This window comes from Paramisgurnus dabryanus, chromosome 3, assembly GCF_030506205.2.
Source record: "Paramisgurnus dabryanus chromosome 3, PD_genome_1.1, whole genome shotgun sequence".
Classification (NCBI taxonomy): domain Eukaryota; kingdom Metazoa; phylum Chordata; class Actinopteri; order Cypriniformes; family Cobitidae; genus Paramisgurnus; species Paramisgurnus dabryanus.
In genome coordinates this window covers 12011979-12033936 of record NC_133339.1, presented here as the reverse complement: position 1 = coordinate 12033936, position 21958 = coordinate 12011979, and the positions used below count along the sequence as shown (strand labels likewise).

Here is a 21958-nt window from a genome sequence, read left to right as displayed (position 1 = left end):
TTCACAGGTCTTCCTTTATGAAGTAGGGGTGAGCAGGGCACAAACTAACGCAGGTTTATTTGTAACACATCTACTTAAGATATTCCTATAGCAAGTCCGTTCTTTGCATTCTTTGTATTGAGAAACAGCCCTTGTGTAAACTTAAAGCAGCTAAGGGTTGCTGGTTGGTGTATGTTATGTACGCGCACACTTTGCTTTCATTAACTCAATGGCATATGCTGAGTCCCAATTCGCATACTATCCGTCCTAAATAGTATTCGAAACTAGAAGTAGTACGTCCCAAATCGTAGTATGTTGAAATAAGTATCCCAAAGATACCGGGATGGTCTACTATTTCCGGTTAGATTTCGAAGTGCAGATCGATCCACACTCTAACGGCTAATATTGCCCACAACCCATTGCGTGTGGGAGGGAGGAGCTTTGTGGTGATGTAAATATGGCAGCCAGACGCAGCAGCGGAGATTATAGTTATACTATAAACTTTAACTATTTTGACTTTAAAATAAGTAGCTTTCGTTACACACATTGTTGCACATGAACATCATAACCAGCCGCCTCACAAACGACCTGCGTTTGGTGTGCGTTAAGGGCGATTTATAGTCGTGCGTAGGTCCTACGGCGTAGCTACGGCGTAGGCTATCCGTAGCCTGTGCGTAGCTCTGCGTAGCCTGACGCGCACCTCACAAAATTTCTAACAGCGCGTCGGCTCTACGCGGACCGTAAGCGCTGTGATTGGTCCACCAGAACCCCTCCCGTCAGGTAAAAAAACTGCGTCATAGGTATTTCCGTTTGAGACGGTGAAAACAAAGATGAGCCAAGTTGAGGAGTGATTTAACTCAAACTGCAACATTAGTCGCTGTTTATTTACTTCCATCATTGCTGGTCTTCTCAAATTATACACAACAAGTTGCTATTTCTTCTTCGTTTGTGGGTTAACTTGCTTAGCTTCTTCTTCTGTGACGACTTCTGCTGCTACTGTGGTTACACGCGTGATTACTGCCAACCAGCGGTTTCGCGTGTGTTTGCACGTCGACGCGGACGGCGACGCACAAGTATAAATGAAAACCGACGCGGAACCTACGCCGTCGCTGCTACGCCGTAGGACCTACGCACGACCATAAATCACCCTTAACTAGGCAACCACGTTGTCGTTCACGTTGCATGACGTCATCGAAGTACGTCCCAGAACGTGCATACTCTTTTGCTACACACTCAAAAGTATGTACATTTTCCTCACAAAAACAGTACATACTTTTAGGTCGTAGTATAAGTAGGCGAATTGGGACTCAGCAATAGCCTTGTGCTACGGTCGAAAATTGTGTGCACCTTCCTCCTGCAACACCTGTCACCTGAAGGAAGGTTCCTACCTATAACTCATTATACAAGAGTGACCCCTGCTGGACACCTTTACATGTTCAAAGTGGCTCTTACTTGGCTATTGTTAATTCAATATAAGCAAAAATAACTGCTGACAATTATGATTTTTTTGTCTTAATTGTGCAGCCCTTAAAAAAATCTATATTCATTGATGCATAATATGTTTAGATGAAGGATCATGGATGGATGAATGTGTGGATATCTATCTATTATAGACAGATATATAAACAATATCCATCTTTAATATATAGACAGAATTTGATTGAATTATTTGTGTTTAAATTACATTTTCTAGCAGGTGTTACAACAAACCCTCTGTTTGTTACAATTAACCCCACCTATGGGGTAACGTTTGCAGTCCTGTCACTTTAGGTGTAATTGTACGATAACAGTAGGTCACACAAACAAACTTTAAGACTTAAGTGTTCATTTGTAGCAGAGATACACTGTAAAAAATGATGTGATCAATAAGTCATATCTCAACATATGTTTTATTTTCTGTTACTTTAACTTATCAAATTCAGTACTGCAAACCAATTTTAACTTGGTTTAATACTCATCAATAGTCAAAGTTTAAAATAGAAAGTTAAAATAGCTTGCACAGCTAATTTTATTAAACCTAAACATTTAAGGCAGCAAAAACATTTTTACAGTTGTTGCCAATAAATTGTTCTCCTACTTTATAAATGTAAATCTGATTTGGAACAATTAAACAATTGTGAAAAGCGCTATATAAATAAAATTGACTGTATGTCCAGTAAACTCTGAAGTTAAAGTTCAATTTATGTTTTTTTGCGTAATACTTTCATCTTTTCTATTAGGTTCAGATTGGGTCATAAGAACAGCGTGGTTAATATTAACATTACTGATGAATATACTATTGGCCTTGTTTTACACCATGGCACTGGAAAATGAGGAAGGTATTTTGAAAACTGTTTTTTTACTCATCATTTATTCAAAATAAAATGTCTTATTAAAATTAAATAAATAAATGGTCATCAAAACATTTATATTTATGTGTAGAAAAGGCTGGATGGGCTAGTTTAATCCTGTTTCTTCAAATACTATGGGCCGTTCTTAACTTCAGGCGTTCATTTAATCATTGGGGTATGCAGGAATTATTTACTTTCATTATCCTGTCTGTGTCTTTAAAATAAAAAAATATGCAATCTTAATTTTTTATAAAATAAAAGTCTGCATTTGTTTGTTTTTACAGGTGTTAAGAAGAATGTCATTGTGTTTGGGTTTGGATCAGTCGGTGTTGTTTTTATCAACGCTGTTGCACTGATGACTGAACTGATAGTGAAAACAGGTCATTCATCACATAAAAAATGTAACACTATACACTGATTTATTTATAGCATTTATTTAACATCAATGACCTTAGTTTATGTTAATATTGAAACAAGTACATTGTTTTTCTTTACAGCATGCATTTCTTTAACATAAGCCATAAAAACATACATGTGCCAATAAATACACTTACAAATTTAAGTCAAATTTACAAATTGTACAAATTGTAGTTCCTATAAATATCTTTATAAGGTTATCTAAGATTGTGAGTCAACTATGTGTTTCTTTATCTTTATTAATATTATTTTTATTTGTTTTTTATAAAATGAGTATACAAACAAAAAAAGTTTTCTATGTGAATGTTCTGTGTTCAGTTAATGGTGAGCGTTCAATAGGAGATTTGAGAATACCTGTCTTTACATCTGAAAGTCTCTTTACTGTGTGTCTGTTGATTCTTCAGATATATGACAGTGAGTACAGTATAAACTTCATGTCATTTATATCATTTGCTGTTTAAGTTTTGTCTTTTAAAAAATCTTTTTTATGTTACAGTTTTTCTCGATTGCTAAAACACTATAATCAGGCTTTTGAACTGAAATTTCAAAACCATCCCTACTGAAAAATCCAGCTAAGACCAGCATAAGCTGGTGAGCTGTTTTTAGCTGGTCTCCAGCTTGGTTTTAGCTGATTTTGCTGGTGTATAAAGCTGGTTTTGCTGGTGTAGCAAGCTGGTCTAGCTGTGTTTTGGTCACTTTTTAAGCTGGTCTAGCTGGACTTAGCTGGTCAGACTGGAAGACCAGCTGGCCCACCAGCATGACCAGCTTTGTCAGGCTGGGAGGACCAGCGTAAACCACCTCAAACCAGCTAAGACCAGCTACCAGCTTATGCTGGTCTTAGCTGGATTTTTCAGTAGGGATAACGGCATTTTTTCAAGAAGCACAATCATTTTGCCGAACTATAAACTCTACTCCCCTGCTTTAACACATGAGTCAGATTTGGTGAACTGTTACTACATACTATAAATCCCTACATTTCTCAGTGCTTACACCATGTGGTCATATGGAAAGCACAAGCATTCAAAACTGTTCACTCAAGTCAGCACAGCTTAGACTCAATTAGCAAATAATTACCAAGGTGGAAACACTAACGCTGCTTCCGAAACCGCCTACTTCCATCCTATATAGTAGGCAAAATAGTGCTTTTTGCATACTATATAGTATGGTAGTAGGCTATTTCGGACGCAGCATAAGAGTCAAAATTGAGGACACATCACTCAGATCCTTCAATAGATAGATAAAATGACCTGAATCAGTTCACTGAGCTTTGGAACAATGGATCCAAAGAGAAATGAAGGAATAGGTTGAGGTGAAGGAGGAGGAAGAGGAGGACGAAAGGAAAAAGAGGAGGCAGAGGAGCCAGAGGAGGGAAAGAAAAAGATGTGGTGAAAGATGTGATGAAGGAGGAGGAAGAGGACATGATGAAGAAATAGGTCGAGGAGGAGGAGGACTTGGTGAAGGAGGAGGGAGAGGACATGATGAAGAAATAGGTCAAGGAGAAGGGGAAGGAGGAAGAGGGAGAGGAGGATGCAGAAGAGGAGGGAAAGGAGGAGGATGTGGTGAAGGAGAAAGAGGACATGGTGTAGGAGGAGGAAGAGGACGTGGTGAAGGAAGAGGACTTGGTGAAGGAGGAGGAAGAGGACGTGGTGAGAGAGGAGGAAGAGGACGTGGTGAGAGAGGAGGAAGAGGATGTGGTGAAGGAAGAGGACATGGTGAAGGAGGAGGAAGAGGACGTGGTGAGAGAGGAGGAAGAGGACGTGGTGAAGGAAGAGGACATGGTGAAGGAGGAGGAAGAGGACGTGGTGAGAGAGGAGGAAGAGGACGTGGTGAGAGAGGAGGAAGAGGTTGTGGTGAAGGAAGAGGACGTGGTGAAGGAGGAGGAAGAGGACGTGGTGAAGGAGGAGGAAGAGGACGTGGTGAAAGAGGAGGAAGAGGAGGAGGATGTGGTGAAAGAGGAGGAAGAGGAGGAGGATGTGGTGAAAGAGGAGGAGGAAGACGTAGGGCAAGGTGACAAGCAGTCTCAGATGAAATTCGAGCCACTCTAGCTGACCATGTCCTCGTCATTGGTATGACTATGAGGGAGGCTGAGCAACGAGTAAAGCCTAATTTGATTCGCTTCACGGTTGTCTCCATCTTCAGAGTCTTCAGATAGAAAACAGATAGATGTACTTACAGTAAGACTGCTCTGTACAGTAACTTTAGTGTGCATACACTGTTGGACTATACTACTGGAATAAAGAAATGCATCAAATTGCCATCCATACAGATAGATATATCAGTAGATGAATGCCAGGGGTGAATCATGCAAGAGGATTTTAACCTCACTGTTTGGCTAGGACCAATATAGCCTGTGATGTGGATGACATTCTCTGGCCTGACCCAGAACAAAGACGGGATGTTCAGGAGGAATAATAAAAAAAATGTTTACAGTTGTGCTGTGTAGCACATGAATGAATAAAAATTTGCTAATCCATACATTGATTTTGTATTTTGTGGTCATGTGAAAATGTTTTTGGGGGAGAACCACAAGCAACTTACCAGTTTTAGTAGTTGTAGTAGTTGTAGTGTGTGTGTTTTTGAAAGCTTGTGTGTATTGTCTGAGGGAAAAGTTTGGTTTTTCAGTAAGAGTGAATGGTTTTGAGTCTAGAGCTTCATTTTGACCTGAAAATATGATGTTTGGAGAATTGTTTGAGGCGTTATGATATTGTGTTAACTGTTTTGAGAATATGATGCATAGTTTCAAGAAATGTGTTTAAGCAACCGAGAAAAACTGTAATAAATATGATCATTCTCTATGGCTAACTATGGCTATAAGCTGATGTTTCTTTATAAAATGTAACAAAATCATTATGAAGTGGTGGTGTATCCAGTATTTATGTATCAGTATAAGTGCTTAGCTAGTGATTAATGTAAATATTTTCAAATGTAAATTTTTCTGACTGTAAATTTTCTATCTCACAGTATCTGGGGAATATGACCAATCAGAGACTCAGCGGCGTCGTAAGGTTAGCACCATATGTTATTAGTATTATTCATTTTATTTATTGAGATTTAAAAATATAAATATTTTTACTACAACGGACATCTAGTGGTAGCAAATTCCAGAATTGAGGAGCTTCACAACTTAAAGCTTGAGACCCCAAAGATGTTGAGTGAGTCCTGTGAAGAAAAATAGTTCAGAGAATTGTCTGATCTTAAAGAACGGGGCCAAATATAGAGATGGTTTATGAATAAGCTTTGCAGGCAAACCATATAGTAGTCAGTTAGAAAAGTTGATTCGAGAGGTGAGTAAGTCATGAATCAAAGTCACTGTACTCTCTACCAAGAGAAGCAGGATGGAGACAATCAATGTTACGGAGATGAAAATTTGCAGAGCGGACCATTGTGATTATATGAACTTTAAAAATTATGTTCTGACCTGCGCAGAAACTGGAACCAATGAGCCATCAAAAAACACTGAATGACATTTTGTTCTTAGCCATGTTAGCTTTAAAACAAGTAGAATTTCTGTTTTATCACTATTTAATTTCAGAAAATTTGATGTGAACCACTCTTTAATCTCAGCGACACAGTCTGAGAGTATACACTCTAAAAAGAATTGGTGCTAAATAGCACTAAAAGCTAATTATAGTAATCATAGGGGAACCATTTTTAGTGCAATATAGCACCTATAAAGCACCTATAGCTGGTGGAAATTGGAAGTAGGTTGAGAGGAAAGATAAAGCTTGGTGTCATCAGTGTAGCAATGAAATTAAATTCCATATTTCCTAAAGATGTTACCAAGAGATATATAATAAACAAGAAAGGACCAAGGACTGAACCCTGAGGAACACCATTAGCAACACAAAAGGACTTCGAAGTAAATAGTTTTAGCTGTACAAATTGAGCACGTTCAGTTAGATACGAGCAGAACCACAACAAAGCAATGATTCTGATTCCAATATGTCAGATCTGATGACATATTTAAAAGTTGCCTGACATGCAAAATATATATTTTGTAAATGTGTGTTTTATCTTTATCATAGCCCTCCTTTACACAACGTTACTACAGCAGAGGACAGAACCACATCACAGCAGAAACAAGCCATGAAACAATTCAACTACAAGAGCAAGCCTGAAATCAGACTCAAGTCAACATTTTTGAATTTTAGAAATAAAGTAAGTAACTTGACCTGTAGGGCTTCACTTGGATTTAACGTTTAGCGGTTGATGTTTATGGTTGTCCTGATGTTGAATGCATGAATGTTAATATATTTATTTATTATTGCTTCATAGTTTACTTGTAATTTGACCCAACAATGTTCTTTGCAGTATAAAATATGACATGTTCTTGGAAAAAACAGTGAGTTTCACAACAGTGAGTTTTCCAGGTTTTTTGGGAACTGCTATCTTACAGGACCTGAAGTGGAAGACCCACATACATAGGTGTCATTTACACTGGGGACGCTGGGGACATGTCCCCACCACTTTTTGTAATGGCTGATTTTGTCCCCACCACTTTTTGAAACCATTGGGTAAAATGTTCTGAAAAATCAAACAATACCTGTGCGACTGTTACACTGCAAAAATGACTTCCTTATTTAGTATTTTTGTCTTGTTTTCATTAGAAATATCTAAAATGTCTTACATTAAAATGCTTTTTCTTGATGAGCAATGACGTAAGAAAATAAGTCTAGTTTTTAAACAAAAAAATATACAATTTAAGTGAATTTGTGATTAAAACAAGCAAAACCCTATGCAAATGGGGTGAGAAAAAAAACCTAAAAATAAGATTTCTTTTTTCTTAAACTCTTAATTTAAGCAAAAATATTTCACCCCATTGGCAGATATTTTTGCTTGTTTTAAACACAAATTCACTTAAATTGTATAGTTTTTGTCTAATTTTCTTATTTTTCATCTAGAAAATACATCTTGATTGAAGAATCTTTTGATATTTCTACTGAAAACAAGACAAAAATACTAAGTAAGAAAGTCAGATTTTCAAGAAAAAAATTCTTAGTATTTTTGTCTTGTTTCAGTAAAAATATCTAAAAATTCTTAAATTAAGATGCTTTTTCTTGATGAGCAAAAATCTACCTTTTAGACCAAAAATATCAAATTTAAGTGATTTTGTGCATAAAACAAGCAAAAAAATCTGCCAATGGGGCAAGCAATTTTTTCTTTAATTTTTCTTGAATTTAGTGTTTAAGAAAAATTTTCATGATTTTTTTGCTTACCCCATTGGCAGATTTTTGGCTTGTTTTATGCACAAATTCACTAACATTTGGTATTTTTGGTCTAGAAAAATATACTTAGTTTCTTAGGCCATTTTGCTCATCAAGAAAAAGAATCTTAATTTAAGAATTTTTAGGTATTTTTACTGAAAGCAAGACAAAAATACTAAGAAATTTTTTTCTTGAAAATCATTTTTTGCATTGTACGACTGGTTTTGTGGTCCAGGGTCACATATGTTGCGTTGTGTGCTTATAGTTTGTTTTCTTTTACATTATGTAATGAATTTCATTGTAATCATTGACTTAACATGCTGCTGTTTCTACAGTATGGTTGAGCTGGTGTAACAGGGACTGTTACATGTGCAGTCGACATTGTTGAGGCTTTTATGCTGAGTATTTTCTTGTTGTTGACTGGCCTATGCCCATTTTTGATTCGCCGTTATTCAATATTTTTCCCGTCCTGCTGTAATGTTTTTTCATCTGATCTTTTGTCCCCACCACTTTTCAACACAAACTGACGCCCCTGCCCACATAGACTCTTTTGATTATTGGTGCTCCCTCTTCTACCCTTCAGGACTTTTTACTGATACTGTAGAAACATGCCATAAAAATGAAGTTAAATGCCATTTCGGTAACATTTTACAATAAGGTTCATTAGTTAACATTAGTTAACTACATTAGTTAAACATGAACTAATAATGAACTGCACTTATACAGCATTTATTAATCTTTGTTAATGTTAATTTCAACAATTACTAATACTTTATTAAAATATTGTTAACGTTAATGCACTGTGAACTAACATGAACAAACAATTAAAAGCTTTATTTCCATTAACTAACATTAACAAAGATTAATAAATACTGTAACAAATGTATTGTTCATGGTTTATTCATGTAAGGTAATACATTAACTAATGTTAACTAATGAACCTTATTGTAAAGTGTTACTGCAAATTCTCATTATCAATTTAAAATAAATAAATGATCCTATGTTCATGTCACAATGTTTTAGCTCTTTGTGACAGGATCATGACAGGCCCATGTGTTTTGTGTGAAAGCACTGGCTTTGTTTATTCAGGCCATGTGTCTTCTGTCTGGTCTCCTGACCTCGTTAATCATTATATTATTGTTTCATTCATGTGTCACCTGTTTCCCTCTTGATTTGCTCCTTTATTTAATGCCCTTGTGTTTGCTGTCCTGTACTGGTTCATTTTGATGCTATCCTGTTTCTAAGTTAAGTCATAGTAAATATTCATAGTCAAGTTTGTTCTCAAATTTAGTGTTTTGGTTTGTCAAGTCTGTCCTTTATTGTTTAACTTGTTTTACCCCCCTGTAGGTCTTAGTTTTGTGCCCCTTCCCCCCCCCCCAAATAAATCCTTGGGTTCCATCTCTCCGTTGGAGAACATGACAAAATAGCATTTAAACATTTGGATTGACTTGACAAATTGTAGCTGATGTGTCATCCGTTCCTCTGATTTATTGTATTTATGCACGTGGATCTGCACTTCTGCTCGGTTTACAAGTCCAGACTCTTTGTACTTTGCATTTATTGTGATGAAATTGTGATTTTGTGCCTTATAAACTATTTAAGCAATTGCATGCAATTGTAAACCTTACCATAAAAAAAGTTTTTACCAAATATTTTTAACCGTACTGATATCTCTCAGATGTCAATATTTGGTAGCTTAAATACTTTTTTTATTCGAAGTGCTTCTTTATTGTTTCCTCATTATAAAGACACACATGATAAATAAAGTAAAATAAATATTTGTTCCTTGATGAGCTGTCCCTTCTTCATTTCATGGGTATTAAGACTTCTTATTTGTGCATTTTAATTTAATTCAATTCAATTCAATTCAATTTTATTTATATAGCGCTTTTCACAAAAGTCAATTGTTTCAAAGCAGCTTTACATAAATAGAAGCAGTGAAAAGCACAGAAAACGACAGATAGCACAACAAAATACATGATAGCATGAGCAGTTAAATTTGCTGCGGCTATGACTCAATATTATAATTGCACGTATTACTAAAGCAACGTATAGAAGAGGAAGCTAGGTAAAGCCCAAAAAGGCTGCCTCCCCGGGGTGAAAAACCCCCTAGGAGAAAAAAAACCCCAGGCTTTTATCCGAGGAAAAATAAGTCCTAGGAGGGAAAAACCCTTGGGAGAACGGAAATGGAGATTTAGCGGAGATTAAGCGGTTCTGCCGGTGATCGTTTGTCAGGTATCAGCTGGGCATAACGTTGAAGGACAGCCAGTAGATCAGAGGTGTGCCGACTTTCACATCTACCGGGACTGGGTCTGTTTGTCTCGTCCTCGGGTCGAGGACGAGACAGGGAGAGAAAAACAAAATCGTATTAGCGTAGCGGCCGTTCATATGTATTGAAGTGTCACACAGTGATGTGGTTTAACTCAGCTTCGTTCCAGACAGACTAAATATTGCGGCATAATTATGTTATCCACAGTTGAGGATTTAGCAAATTGGAGGCCCAATGCGAGGGTATATATGGTAAATAAGGGTCGCCTTCCGATCTTTAAGAGAAAATGAAACCTGACGACCCGTTTGACTAAGGCCTAAAGCCCCACTGTCGTCGTTAATGCAGGTTCAGTGGCAAACGGGTCTATATTGTATACCATTTACAGGACCTGGATAAAACGCCAAAAACATCGCAACCCGACCATACGTGTTAACCCGTTTGACTAAGGCCGGAAGCCCCACTGTCGTCGTTAATGCAGGTTCAGTGGCAAACGGGTCTGTATGGCATACTATTCATAAGACTTACGATAGCGCCAAAATCGCAACCCGACCATACGTGCCAACCCGTTTGACTAAGGCTGGAGGCCCCACTGTCGTCGTTAATGCAGGTTCAGTGGCAAACGGGTCTGTATGGCATACTATTCACAAGACACACGAAAGCGCGAAAAACGCAACCCGACCATACGTGCCAACCCGTTTGACTAAGGCTGGAGGCCCCACTGACGTCGTTAATGCAGGTTCAGTGGCAAACGGGTCTGTATGGCATACTATTCACAAGACACACGAAAGCGCGAAAAACGCAACCCGACCATACGTGCCAACCCGTTTGACTAAGGCTGGAGGCCCCACTGTCGTCGTTAATGCAGGTTCAGTGGCAAACGGGTCTGTATGGCATACTATTCACAAGACACACGAAAGCGCGAAAAACGCAACCCGACCATACGTGCCAACCCGTTTGACTAAGGCTGGAGGCCCCACTGTCGTCGTTAATGCAGGTTCAGTGGCAAACGGGTCTGTATGGCATACTATTCATAAGACTTACGATAGCGCCAAAATCGCAACCTGACCATACGTGCCAACCCGTTTGACTAAGGCTGGAGGCCCCACTGTCGTCGTTAATGCAGGTTCAGTGGCAAACGGGTCTGTATGGCATACTATTCATAAGACTTACGATAGCGCCAAAATCGCAACCTGACCATACGTGCCAAACCGTTTGACTAAGGCCGGAAGCCCCACTGTCGTCGTTAATGCAGGTTCAGTGGCAAACGGGTCTATATTGTATACCATTTACAGGACCTGGATAAAACGCCAAAAACATCGCAACCCGACCATACGTGTTAACCCGTTTGACTAAGGCCGGAAGCCCCACTGTCGTCGTTAATGCAGGTTCAGTGGCAAACGGGTCTGTATGGCATACTATTCATAAGACTTACGATAGCGCCAAAATCGCAACCCGACCATACGTGCCAACCCGTTTGACTAAGGCTGGAGGCCCCACTGTCGTCGTTAATGCAGGTTCAGTGGCAAACGGGTCTGTATGGCATACTATTCACAAGACACACGAAAGCGCGAAAAACGCAACCCGACCATACGTGCCAACCCGTTTGACTAAGGCTGGAGGCCCCACTGTCGTCGTTAATGCAGGTTCAGTGGCAAACGGGTCTGTATGGCATACTATTCACAAGACACACGAAAGCGCGAAAAACGCAACCCGACCATACGTGCCAACCCGTTTGACTAAGGCTGGAGGCCCCACTGTCGTCGTTAATGCAGGTTCAGTGGCAAACGGGTCTGTATGGCATACTATTCACAAGACACACGAAAGCGCGAAAAACGCAACCCGACCATACGTGCCAACCCGTTTGACTAAGGCTGGAGGCCCCACTGTCGTCGTTAATGCAGGTTCAGTGGCAAACGGGTCTGTATGGCATACTATTCATAAGACTTACGATAGCGCCAAAATCGCAACCTGACCATACGTGCCAACCCGTTTGACTAAGGCTGGAGGCCCCACTGTCGTCGTTAATGCAGGTTCAGTGGCAAACGGGTCTGTATGGCATACTATTCATAAGACTTACGATAGCGCCAAAATCGCAACCTGACCATACGTGCCAAACCGTTTGACTAAGGCCGGAAGCCCCACTGTCGTCGTTAATGCAGGTTCAGTGGCAAACGGTGGCAAACTATTTAATGCAATTCATTTTAAGTGTTCATGCAGAAAAGGTTTTTATCTTAATTTACAGAAATCCTACAAAGTAGGTTGTCTCACAAAAACTTTTCTGTCAAATAACACATGTCTACTTCTCTAATCTAACAGAGAAAATATGAGTATAGACTGATATTTCTTCTCATGTCTGGACTTTATAATCAAGAGAAAAATATAAACAGGTAGTTGACTATATTGGTAATAAAAAAATTATATTAAAATTTTTGACTAAAATGTCCCATCTCTGACTCTGGAATTGCTCATTTAACTTCTACACAGCTGTGTATATTGCAGATTCTTATAATGAGGCCGCTGCTGCTCTCTAGTGGTGAATGAGAAACACTTACAGTACCTGTCTTCACCTCCAGGTGTTTCATTCAAACATTCATACTCTGTCTGTGTTAAAGAGTCCCTTACATGCTATGAATGCTATGAGTTGTTGAATTGTTTAAGAAAACATATATTTTTATGTAAACATGCAGTGTAAGTATACTAGGAATCTAAACCAAACTTAAACGTCAATTAGACTCATTTAATGAAACAAAATTTGTTTAGTTTTGGATAAGTCTCATGGAATAAGTTTTGGTCAAATTTAACCAACAATGTAGGGTTTAATTTGATAAATGTGACCCTGTACCACAAAACCAATCATAAGTTATTTTTTTATTGAGATTTATGCATAATCTGAAAGGGTGCAAACTTTTTTTCTTTTTTTTTTTTCAGAAAATTGCCTTTAAAGTTGTCCAAACAAAGTCCTTAGGAAAACTGCATCAACTCACAAAAAATAATGTTCTGATAAGAATTTTATCAGGAACATGATCTTTATCCTAATAATTTGGCATAAAAGTAAATAGACAGGGTTCCCACGGGTCCTTGAAAGTTTGTGAATCTGGGGGGGGGGGGGGGTTCAAGGCCCTGGGAAGTTCTTAAAATATACATACATAGATACAGGTCATTGAAAGTGCTTGAATCTATTTTATGCAAGAAGTTTTCTGGAAAAAAAATCCATATTATTCCCTGTGTAGTGTAGGATAATATCATAAAAATTTTAGACTTTTTAAGCACACGTACTAAACTGTTCGCGTTAAATGCTTATATCTTCTGTATGCGAATGTTGTACCAAAATACTTGTTTTGCATATAGTTGTGTTTGACACATGAAAACGTCTCGGGTTACGTATCTAACTGTTTTTCCCTGAGAAGGGAACGAGACGCTGCGTCTCCCTTGTCATACTTCCTGCGTCCCTGTAACGTTGTCTTTGGCAATATTTCAGATAGCGATATACTTTCTGGCTCCCGCGTCACCCTGTCTTTGTCATTAAGTCTCACCATCGGTTGAATTTGATATACACATTCAGATGCACTTACCCCTGGAGGCGTCCCCAAAGTGTTACAGCAGTGACGCAGCGTGAGTTCCCTCGAAAGGGAACTGTAACAATGTATCTTAAAAAGTAACACGATGTAACCTTGCTCTCACTTGAAATGTGTCCCCACATTTAATCCTTGAATTTGAGAATATTGGACCTGGAAAGTCCTTGAAAGGTCCTTGAATTTGAAATTAACTAAGGTGTGGGAACCCTGAATAGATAATTTTGGCCCATACAATGTATTGTTGGCTATTGCTACAAATATACCTGTCTGACTTATGACTGGTTTTGTGGTCCAGGGTTAAAAATCTGAAAATTAATATTGAACTATTTTGAATTGAGACATACGACTGCACAATGATTCGTAAATGCTATTGATTTACATAAACTAAGATTAATAAATGATGCATTAATGTTAACAAATACAGCCTTATTGAAAATTATTACCCATTTAAACATATTTTGTTTGTTTGTTTTTAATTAAATTTAGCACAAATTAAATGTAATCCAGCATGTAGAAGATGTTTAGTTACTATTTTGCTATACTTTTAAGTTTATTTTATTTAAATGATGTATAAATATATGAGAGAGAAAGAGTTTGCATTACAGTAATATGAATGCTGTGTCATTTTTGAGGGGGTGTAAATGTGACCTGATCATGTTCTTGACAGTTTCTGTGTTTTGTTTCACATCTTAAGTCTGGTAGTTCATCATCTTTTAATACTTGATGTCAGCGTGGTTTAAAGGTCAGAATGCTCAACATGCATTCGTGAAAAGATTGTAAAGCCACCATTTTAAAGGGCCGGTCATGCGTGATACAGTATGTGTCGAAACATGGCATGGCTGTAAATCATGAGGCCCAAATATGCTCGACTGTCATGAAAATATTAAACATAAAAAATCCAAAAAGTTTACTAAGTTATAATTCGTTTCTTTATGCAAATCTTTTACTGATGTATGAGCCAGACATGTTGCAGTAAAGCAGGTTGACGTATTGTGGTGCTACTGCAGTAGATATGACAGGAATGACAGACATCTTTAATCACAAAAGTCCTTCATATGGTCAAAAGTGAAGTGTACTGAACTTGATCTGTATGTGTACAGTAGGTGTGTTTTTCACTTTGTCTACACTACATTGAAACAAACTGACAAGATGGCTGGTGATAAAACTCTCGAGTGTTTATAGTTTAAACTCCAAGAGCTGATAAAACCTCACACGGCCTCCGCTGATAAACACAGAGCATTTAACAAGTCCTGGTAAACGTACAAAAACTTTTAATTATTGACATTGCGATCTACTTTCACCTCTTACACACACATCAAGTAGCTCTGCATTCCTTTTACTATGGTATTTACAGCTTATAAATGTCATTGATGCTGAGATAAAAGATGATGAAAGCTTAAAAGAGCAAGGCGGTGCAGGTTAAACGCTTGCATAATCATCAATGCGTACAAATATGCAATTCTGAAGAGTTTTTCCAAGCCATAAAAGTATAGCGTGTAACCTAGTTAAGATTAGGTTAGATTGTGAGTTATCTTTACCGATAATCTAAATCAATATGTGCATCACATATTACAACTACAATTGTATTTATTTATTTCTGACCCTGAGTCAGTATCGGGAGATGAGAAGATCACTGAATAAACACATGACAGAACAGACATTAGACTCACTGTGAGTTGTGCCTGGAGGTTTATTATAACAAACATATACATAAACAAACACAGATGTTGGGTCTTGAATGATAGTAAAATGTCTCTTTTGTGTTTCTGAGCATAAGCTGCAGGCTGTCTGAATACATTTGAATGGACAAAAATGGATCCCTTACGAAACACTTTAAATATTTTCACATTATGACTCTGCCTACGCTCATAAAAATAAAGACACTAGAAAGGATTGTTTGCAGTAATGCCAGAGAACAATAAAGTTTCTTCTAGGAACCAAAAATGAAAGTCAACGTTTCTTAAAATATTATTTTAACCTTTCTGAAGTCTGCACTGTAAAAAATCAGCATGAAGTTAAAACACTACTTTTTCACTAAGTTTTGGATTGTGTTATAAATGTTAATTTGACAAAAATGCACACAAATTTTAGTGTGTACACTTTAAAAAATGTTTGTTCAACTTAAAAAACTAAGTTACCTGGTTGCCAAGCTTAGAATTCTAATTCAACTTAGAAACAATTGTGTAAATATATTGTGTCATCTAATATACACTCACCTAAAGGATTATTAGGAACACCATACTAATACTGTGTTTGACCCCCTTTTGCCTTCAGAACTGCCTTAATTCTACGCGGCATTGATTCAACAAGGTGCTGAAAGCATTCTTTAGAAATGTTGGCCCATATTGATAGGATAGCATCTTGCAGTTGATGGAGATTTGTGGGATGCACATACAGAGCACGAAGCTCCCGTTCCACCACATCCCAAAGATGCTCTATTGAGTTGAGATCTGGTGGCTGTGGGAGCCATTTTAGTACAGTGAACTCATTGTCATGTAAAAGAAACCAATTTGAAATGATTCGAGCTTTGTGACATGGTGCATTATCCTGCTGGAAGTAACCATCAGAGGATGGGTACATGGGGGTCATAAAGGGATGGACATGGTCAGAAACAATGCTCAGGTAGGCCGTGGCATTTAAACAATGCCCAATTGGCACTAAGGGGCCTAAAGTGTGCCAAGAAAACATCCCCCACACCATTACACCACCACCACCAGCCTGCACAGTGGTAACAAGGCATGATGGATCCATGTTCTCATTATGTTTACGCCATATTCTGACTCTACCATCTGAATGTCACAACAGAAATCGAGACTCATCAGACCAGGTAACATTTTTCCAATCTTCAACTGTCAAATTTTGGTGAGCTTGTGCAAATTGTAGCCTCTTTTTCCTATTTGTATTGGAGATGAGGTGGGGTCTTCTGCTGTTGTAGCCCATCCGCCTCAAGGTTGTGCGTGCTTTGGCTTCACAAATGCTTTGCTGCATACCTCGGTTGTAACGAGTGGTTATTTCAGTTAAAGTTGCTCTTCTATCAGCTTGAATCAGTCGGCCCATTCTCCTCTGACCTCTAGCATCAACGAGGCATTTTCGGCCACAGGACTGCTGCATACTGGATGTTTTTCCCTTTTCACATCATTCTTTGTGAACCCTAGAAATGGTTGTGTGTGAAAATCCCAGTAACTGAGCAGATTGTGAAATACTCAGACCGGCCCGTCTAGCACCAACAAACATACCACGCTCAAAATTGCTTCTTTCCCATTCTGACATTAAGTTTGGAGTTCAGGAGATTGTCTTGACCACGACCACACCCCTAAATGCATTGAAGCAACTGCCATACGATTGGTTGATTAGATAATTGCATTAATGAGAAATTTAAGTGTTCCAATAATCCTTTGGGTGAGTGTATTTGTGTGTGTTTATACAGCCACGAAAATAGTAAGAGACCACTTCAGCAACATAAATGAGCAACAAAAAGTCACTCAATAGCAATATAAAAGACTGAGTGGATACAAAGACACATAAAAGATGTAATTTAAAATCAGGGTTATTCCATAAAAAATATATTTCTTAATTATTTTTAAAAACATTAGTATTTTGATATTGAGAAATTATGAACTTCTTTTCTTTGCACTATTCAAGATCAGAAAACACTGTGTCTGTTTTTGTTGTTTGGACCATGTTTTCCCCATTTCAATTTTCATTAAATAAATGCAAATAAAACCTTTTATTATTATTATTATTATTAGGAACATGGTAAAGATTTTGTCAGTATGCAGAACGAAACAAAAATGATAATTTTTCTTAAACACATACAAATGGAAAATAATCTCGAAGTCTTCTCTTTAATTTTGAGCTTGTCAGCTAGAAGGCATTTTTGAGCATTTTTTTTGACAGTGAATGAAACGTTTTAATAATATACATGACAGTTTTGTGACAGTGATTCTACCATGAGTAATGTCATGATGTCATGTTGTTATGTGGAGAATTTAGGGCAGATGTGCTGTCATGAAAAATCATTAAATTAAAATAATTCTTAATAGTCCTAAAAACAAATTTAGTAAATAATATACAAAGCATACTATCTCATTTCATGCGATTCATTGCACTTTAATTTTACACCAGATGTACTTACAATGTATTTACATTGTAAATAATGGAAACTACATATGGGTCAGGTTAAGGCTTAGGGCTAGTTACAGAGTTTACACCGTAACTATATATAAAATAAAGAGTTGCCAAAAATTGCCACAATGATAAACATTAAAAACATTTACATTACACATTTAGACAATTTTATCCAAAGTGACTTACAGTGCAAGTAAGCTACACAATATATCAGTATTTCTGCTCTCTGGGTTCAAACGCGGGGTTTAATTTTATAAATGTACCACTGAGTTACACATGAACACAATACATTTTAAACACAATGTTATAAAAAAATCAGATTATAATAGTTACAAAAAACTGAATTTAATTTAGATTAATTATAGTGAATAAAAATAATTTTACACAGTGTTTTATGCACACATCACCTGTTTCTTGTGCTTTTATTTTCCCCAGGGTGGTTGGGAGAAATGATGGGTGAACGCCATGGATCCATGGTTCACCGGATGTGTTTGGGATGGCAGATAGTGTAAGGTTGTTCAGTGTGTGTGTGTTTATGCATGCAGGTATGTAGGTGTGTGTATTGATAAGTGCCTGTGTAGGGTGTGAGGGTGACACACCTGTTTCAGCAGATTAACACAGCAAACATATCTCTGACCCATGTTACGTTTTCCACTACAGAAATACCACAGGTGTCAGGGCACCCTACAGTATGAGCACATCTAATTCACAATCTTACACACATCATAAAGTCATTGCAGAAATATGATACTGGTTTAACACACGCTTAGATCGGTGTTCACGACTGTATTGTGGTTTTCTGACGGTTGTGCTTCTATATTGTGGATTCTTTTAGCGGCTCTTTACTGTACTGGTTCTATTATATTGTATTATGTACTGTAGTGTTTTGTACACCAAGTACAAAATTAAGCCTGTTCATTCATTCATATTCTTTCTATAAGAAGTTTAAAATCTGCCGGCCAGTTGGATTGTAGGCTAATGGTTAGAGAGTTGGGCTTGTAACCCAAGAGTTGCGAGTCCCCTGCGGTGAGTTGCCCTTGAGCAAAGCACTTTAAGCCAAATTGCTCCACGGGCGCTGCCGGTGTAGCTGTCCACTGCTCCGGGTGTGTATGTATTCACTACTTGTAGTCTGTGTGTTCACTACACTGCATGAAAAGAGCTGTATGCGAATAAATATAAAATATAAATTTCGTGAAACAACCAAAAAACCTTACATATGTGGATGTATATGGATGTGTAAGGAATCCTTACAGCTGGTTATGAGGAGTGATGGCTTTGAGGTGCGAAAGGCTTTGTATATGCTAATGACCAGCAGGTACCTCTGTCTTTGTTTCAGAGCTGGTTGGGGGAATAAATTAACCATGTCTTTTCGGGGCACGCTCACGTTATTCCAACCAAATGGGATAATGCACGTTTGAGCCCCAAAGCCTGGTTTGTTTGACTAGTGTGATCACTCGGTACCATGCCCAGACGTGGTTTTGTTAATCGCACCCTGGTCTGCATGCAGAGGTGGGCTCGGGCATGGTTCACTTGGGCCCAGGTGCAGAATGCCCAGTGTGATCGCAAATCATGCCAGAGCGCTGTTCACAAAACCACTCACCTTCATCTGCCTTCGTAAAAACCTTCTTATGCACACAGCAGGGTTACGTGAATGTCTGAACTACACACGTGACAGATTAACTAGCAATATGATGGCATGTGAAAGGGCTGTGTGTCATCGTGCACCAAACGATTCAGAATGAAGGGTGCATATGTGCTTCACCAAACAATATGTGCTGTTCAAGCAACCCAGTCTCACGGCAAGTCGTGTTATAGTAACGAAAATTTTGATTAATTTATTTGTGTTTGATGACATTAATTTCTGCTGTTTTTCGTGTCTCTGGAGACTAATGTATTTTTCGTACTTCCCAGCACAAATTTCTATCAATGGCTGTTTGTGTCTGTGGCACGACTTTCTTTATTGCGTCATTTTATATTTTGTTTTCTCATCGTTCTTTCCTATTTTTAAATCATTGTCACTTGGGGTTAGGGTTAGATTCGGAGTTTGCGTAAGGATGTAATTTTATTCTACATGTTTTTGTCTGCTTTTAAAACTATTCTCACCTGGAGTTGGAGTTAGAGTTGGAGTTTGGGTTAGGAAGTCGCAGAAAGTGATTCTAACCCAAACCCCAAGCAACACTGGTCAAAAAATAGAAAACATCAATGAGAAAACATTAAATAAATTAATCACAATTTTCGTTACTATAACACGACTTGCCATGAGATTGGGTTGGTTCAAGATACTTGCACAACACCCTGACATGGGACATTGTCTCAATACGTTATACATCATCCTATAAAAGAAGCATTTCACATGAGATTTGGGTATTTTGTTTCAAAAACATCATGTAACTCATTTTTTACTGGCTAGGATGTTGATAAATTCAGCACCATATTCATAAATCAGTGGCACATAAAGCTGCTTTTGTTTATAATGTCTCATGATTTAAACTTCACTGTTTCTGAGGTTATTATGATTCTGCCCTAACATTTCACATCAAAAAGAACCACCAAAATGAATAGAGAAGTGCATAATTTAAAATACAGCCTTTCACATGTAAATGCAGATGCATGTTGGGTGTAGTGTAGGTACAGACAGACAAACTCAGATAAAATGTCTGCAGATACCCGGCAGCTTCTAGTATGTAGAGATATTTTTTGGATATGATTATACATGCTTATACAAAGTCAGACTGCATATTATAATGTCTGTCTTCAATCAATCCCTTTAAACAAAAATAGATTATAGATAGTGGTCCAATGTTCTCAATGATGAGCAGTAATTTCCTGAGGCACGTTTAAAAAGTTTTGTATTTCATCTCTTTAAAATGTGTTTAGTAAATATGTTTATTATTAACATAATTTCATTTGTCTATAAAATTTTACTTTTAAGAAAGTCTGAGCATCATTAAAAAACTGCCAAAATGTTGGTCAACTAAACATGTTTGTCATTGTTAAATAGACTAGACGAGTTTCAGATACACCTCTTTTCATGCAGTGCTACTCACTGGGATGGGTTAAATGCAAATGTCACATGTCATGTTATGATAATGTGAATGAGTAGATACAATATCTGTGATGCAAACCGTTTTATTCCAACCGTAAATTCTGGGTGCAGCGCTCAAAAATTCACTAGTGCATACATTAACTGAATGGATTAGGTTAGTCATCAATAGGACTAAAGCCGTTAATGCAACAACTAGGTAAAGTTGTAACATATACATATTGGGGTCTGATCGGCTGTTAAATATTGTATATATAATCTCTATCATCTCAATATTACTTTAATATAATCTGAGTATATGGATACTTTAAAGGGCAACTATTATGCAAAATCCACTTTTACAAGGTGTTTGGACATAATGTGTGTTGGCAGTGTGTGAACACAACAAACCTACAGTGAAAAAAAATCAACAATCTCCTTATTTGATCCTCATTAAACCAAAGCAGTCTCATTAGACATGCCGTTTTAATTCTCTTATCAATGTGAGGTCACACTGATAAAGCCCCGCCCACTTACAGTCCTGCATTAGTTTCCACCCTCGGTGAGTTGTCATCTGTCCACTAGATACTATTCTCTCAGACTGTATTAATCAGATCTATTTGAACTAAAAACACTCACTGACTGTTTGTAAGGGAGTGAGGAGCTGTAGCTCATTTGGATATAAAGGACAGACATTAAAACAGTGTATTTTTGCTCCCACCCAAATAGGGAAATTTTCAACATGCTATAATAAATGATCTGTGTGGTATTTTGAGCTGAAACTTCACAGACACATTCTGAGCACACCTGAGAGTTATATTACATCTTGTAAAAAGGCCATTATAGGTGCCCTTTAATATAAATCATCTATTCAGCTATATGTTATGACACAAAATTAACATCATGATTTAATCTTAGGATAAAATTATGAATCTCCTCTGAGTTAAAAAGCTAGTTTTATTAGAGAAAATTATAAACGTTTATGACGTGTCTATTGGTGGTCTTGATAAAGTTTACACTTTGATCTATGTAAT

The 21958-nt window shown here is 37.6% G+C and overlaps 1 protein-coding gene across 1 annotated transcript in view; it reads left to right on the top strand.

Moving 5' to 3' along the window:
* Positions 1 to 7163, top strand: part of LOC135768902 (uncharacterized) — a 36438-nt gene extending 29275 nt beyond the window's left edge. Inside the window, exons 8-13 of the mRNA XM_065278266.2 lie at positions 2199 to 2297; positions 2401 to 2484; positions 2594 to 2689; positions 3045 to 3140; positions 5688 to 5731; positions 6752 to 7163. Of these exons, the coding sequence (XP_065134338.1) occupies positions 2199 to 2297; positions 2401 to 2484; positions 2594 to 2689; positions 3045 to 3140; positions 5688 to 5731; positions 6752 to 6844 (512 nt within the window). The 3' untranslated portion in view covers positions 6845 to 7163. The remainder of the gene's footprint in view (positions 1 to 2198; positions 2298 to 2400; positions 2485 to 2593; positions 2690 to 3044; positions 3141 to 5687; positions 5732 to 6751) is intronic.
* The last annotated feature ends 14795 nt before the right edge of the window (positions 7164 to 21958 follow it).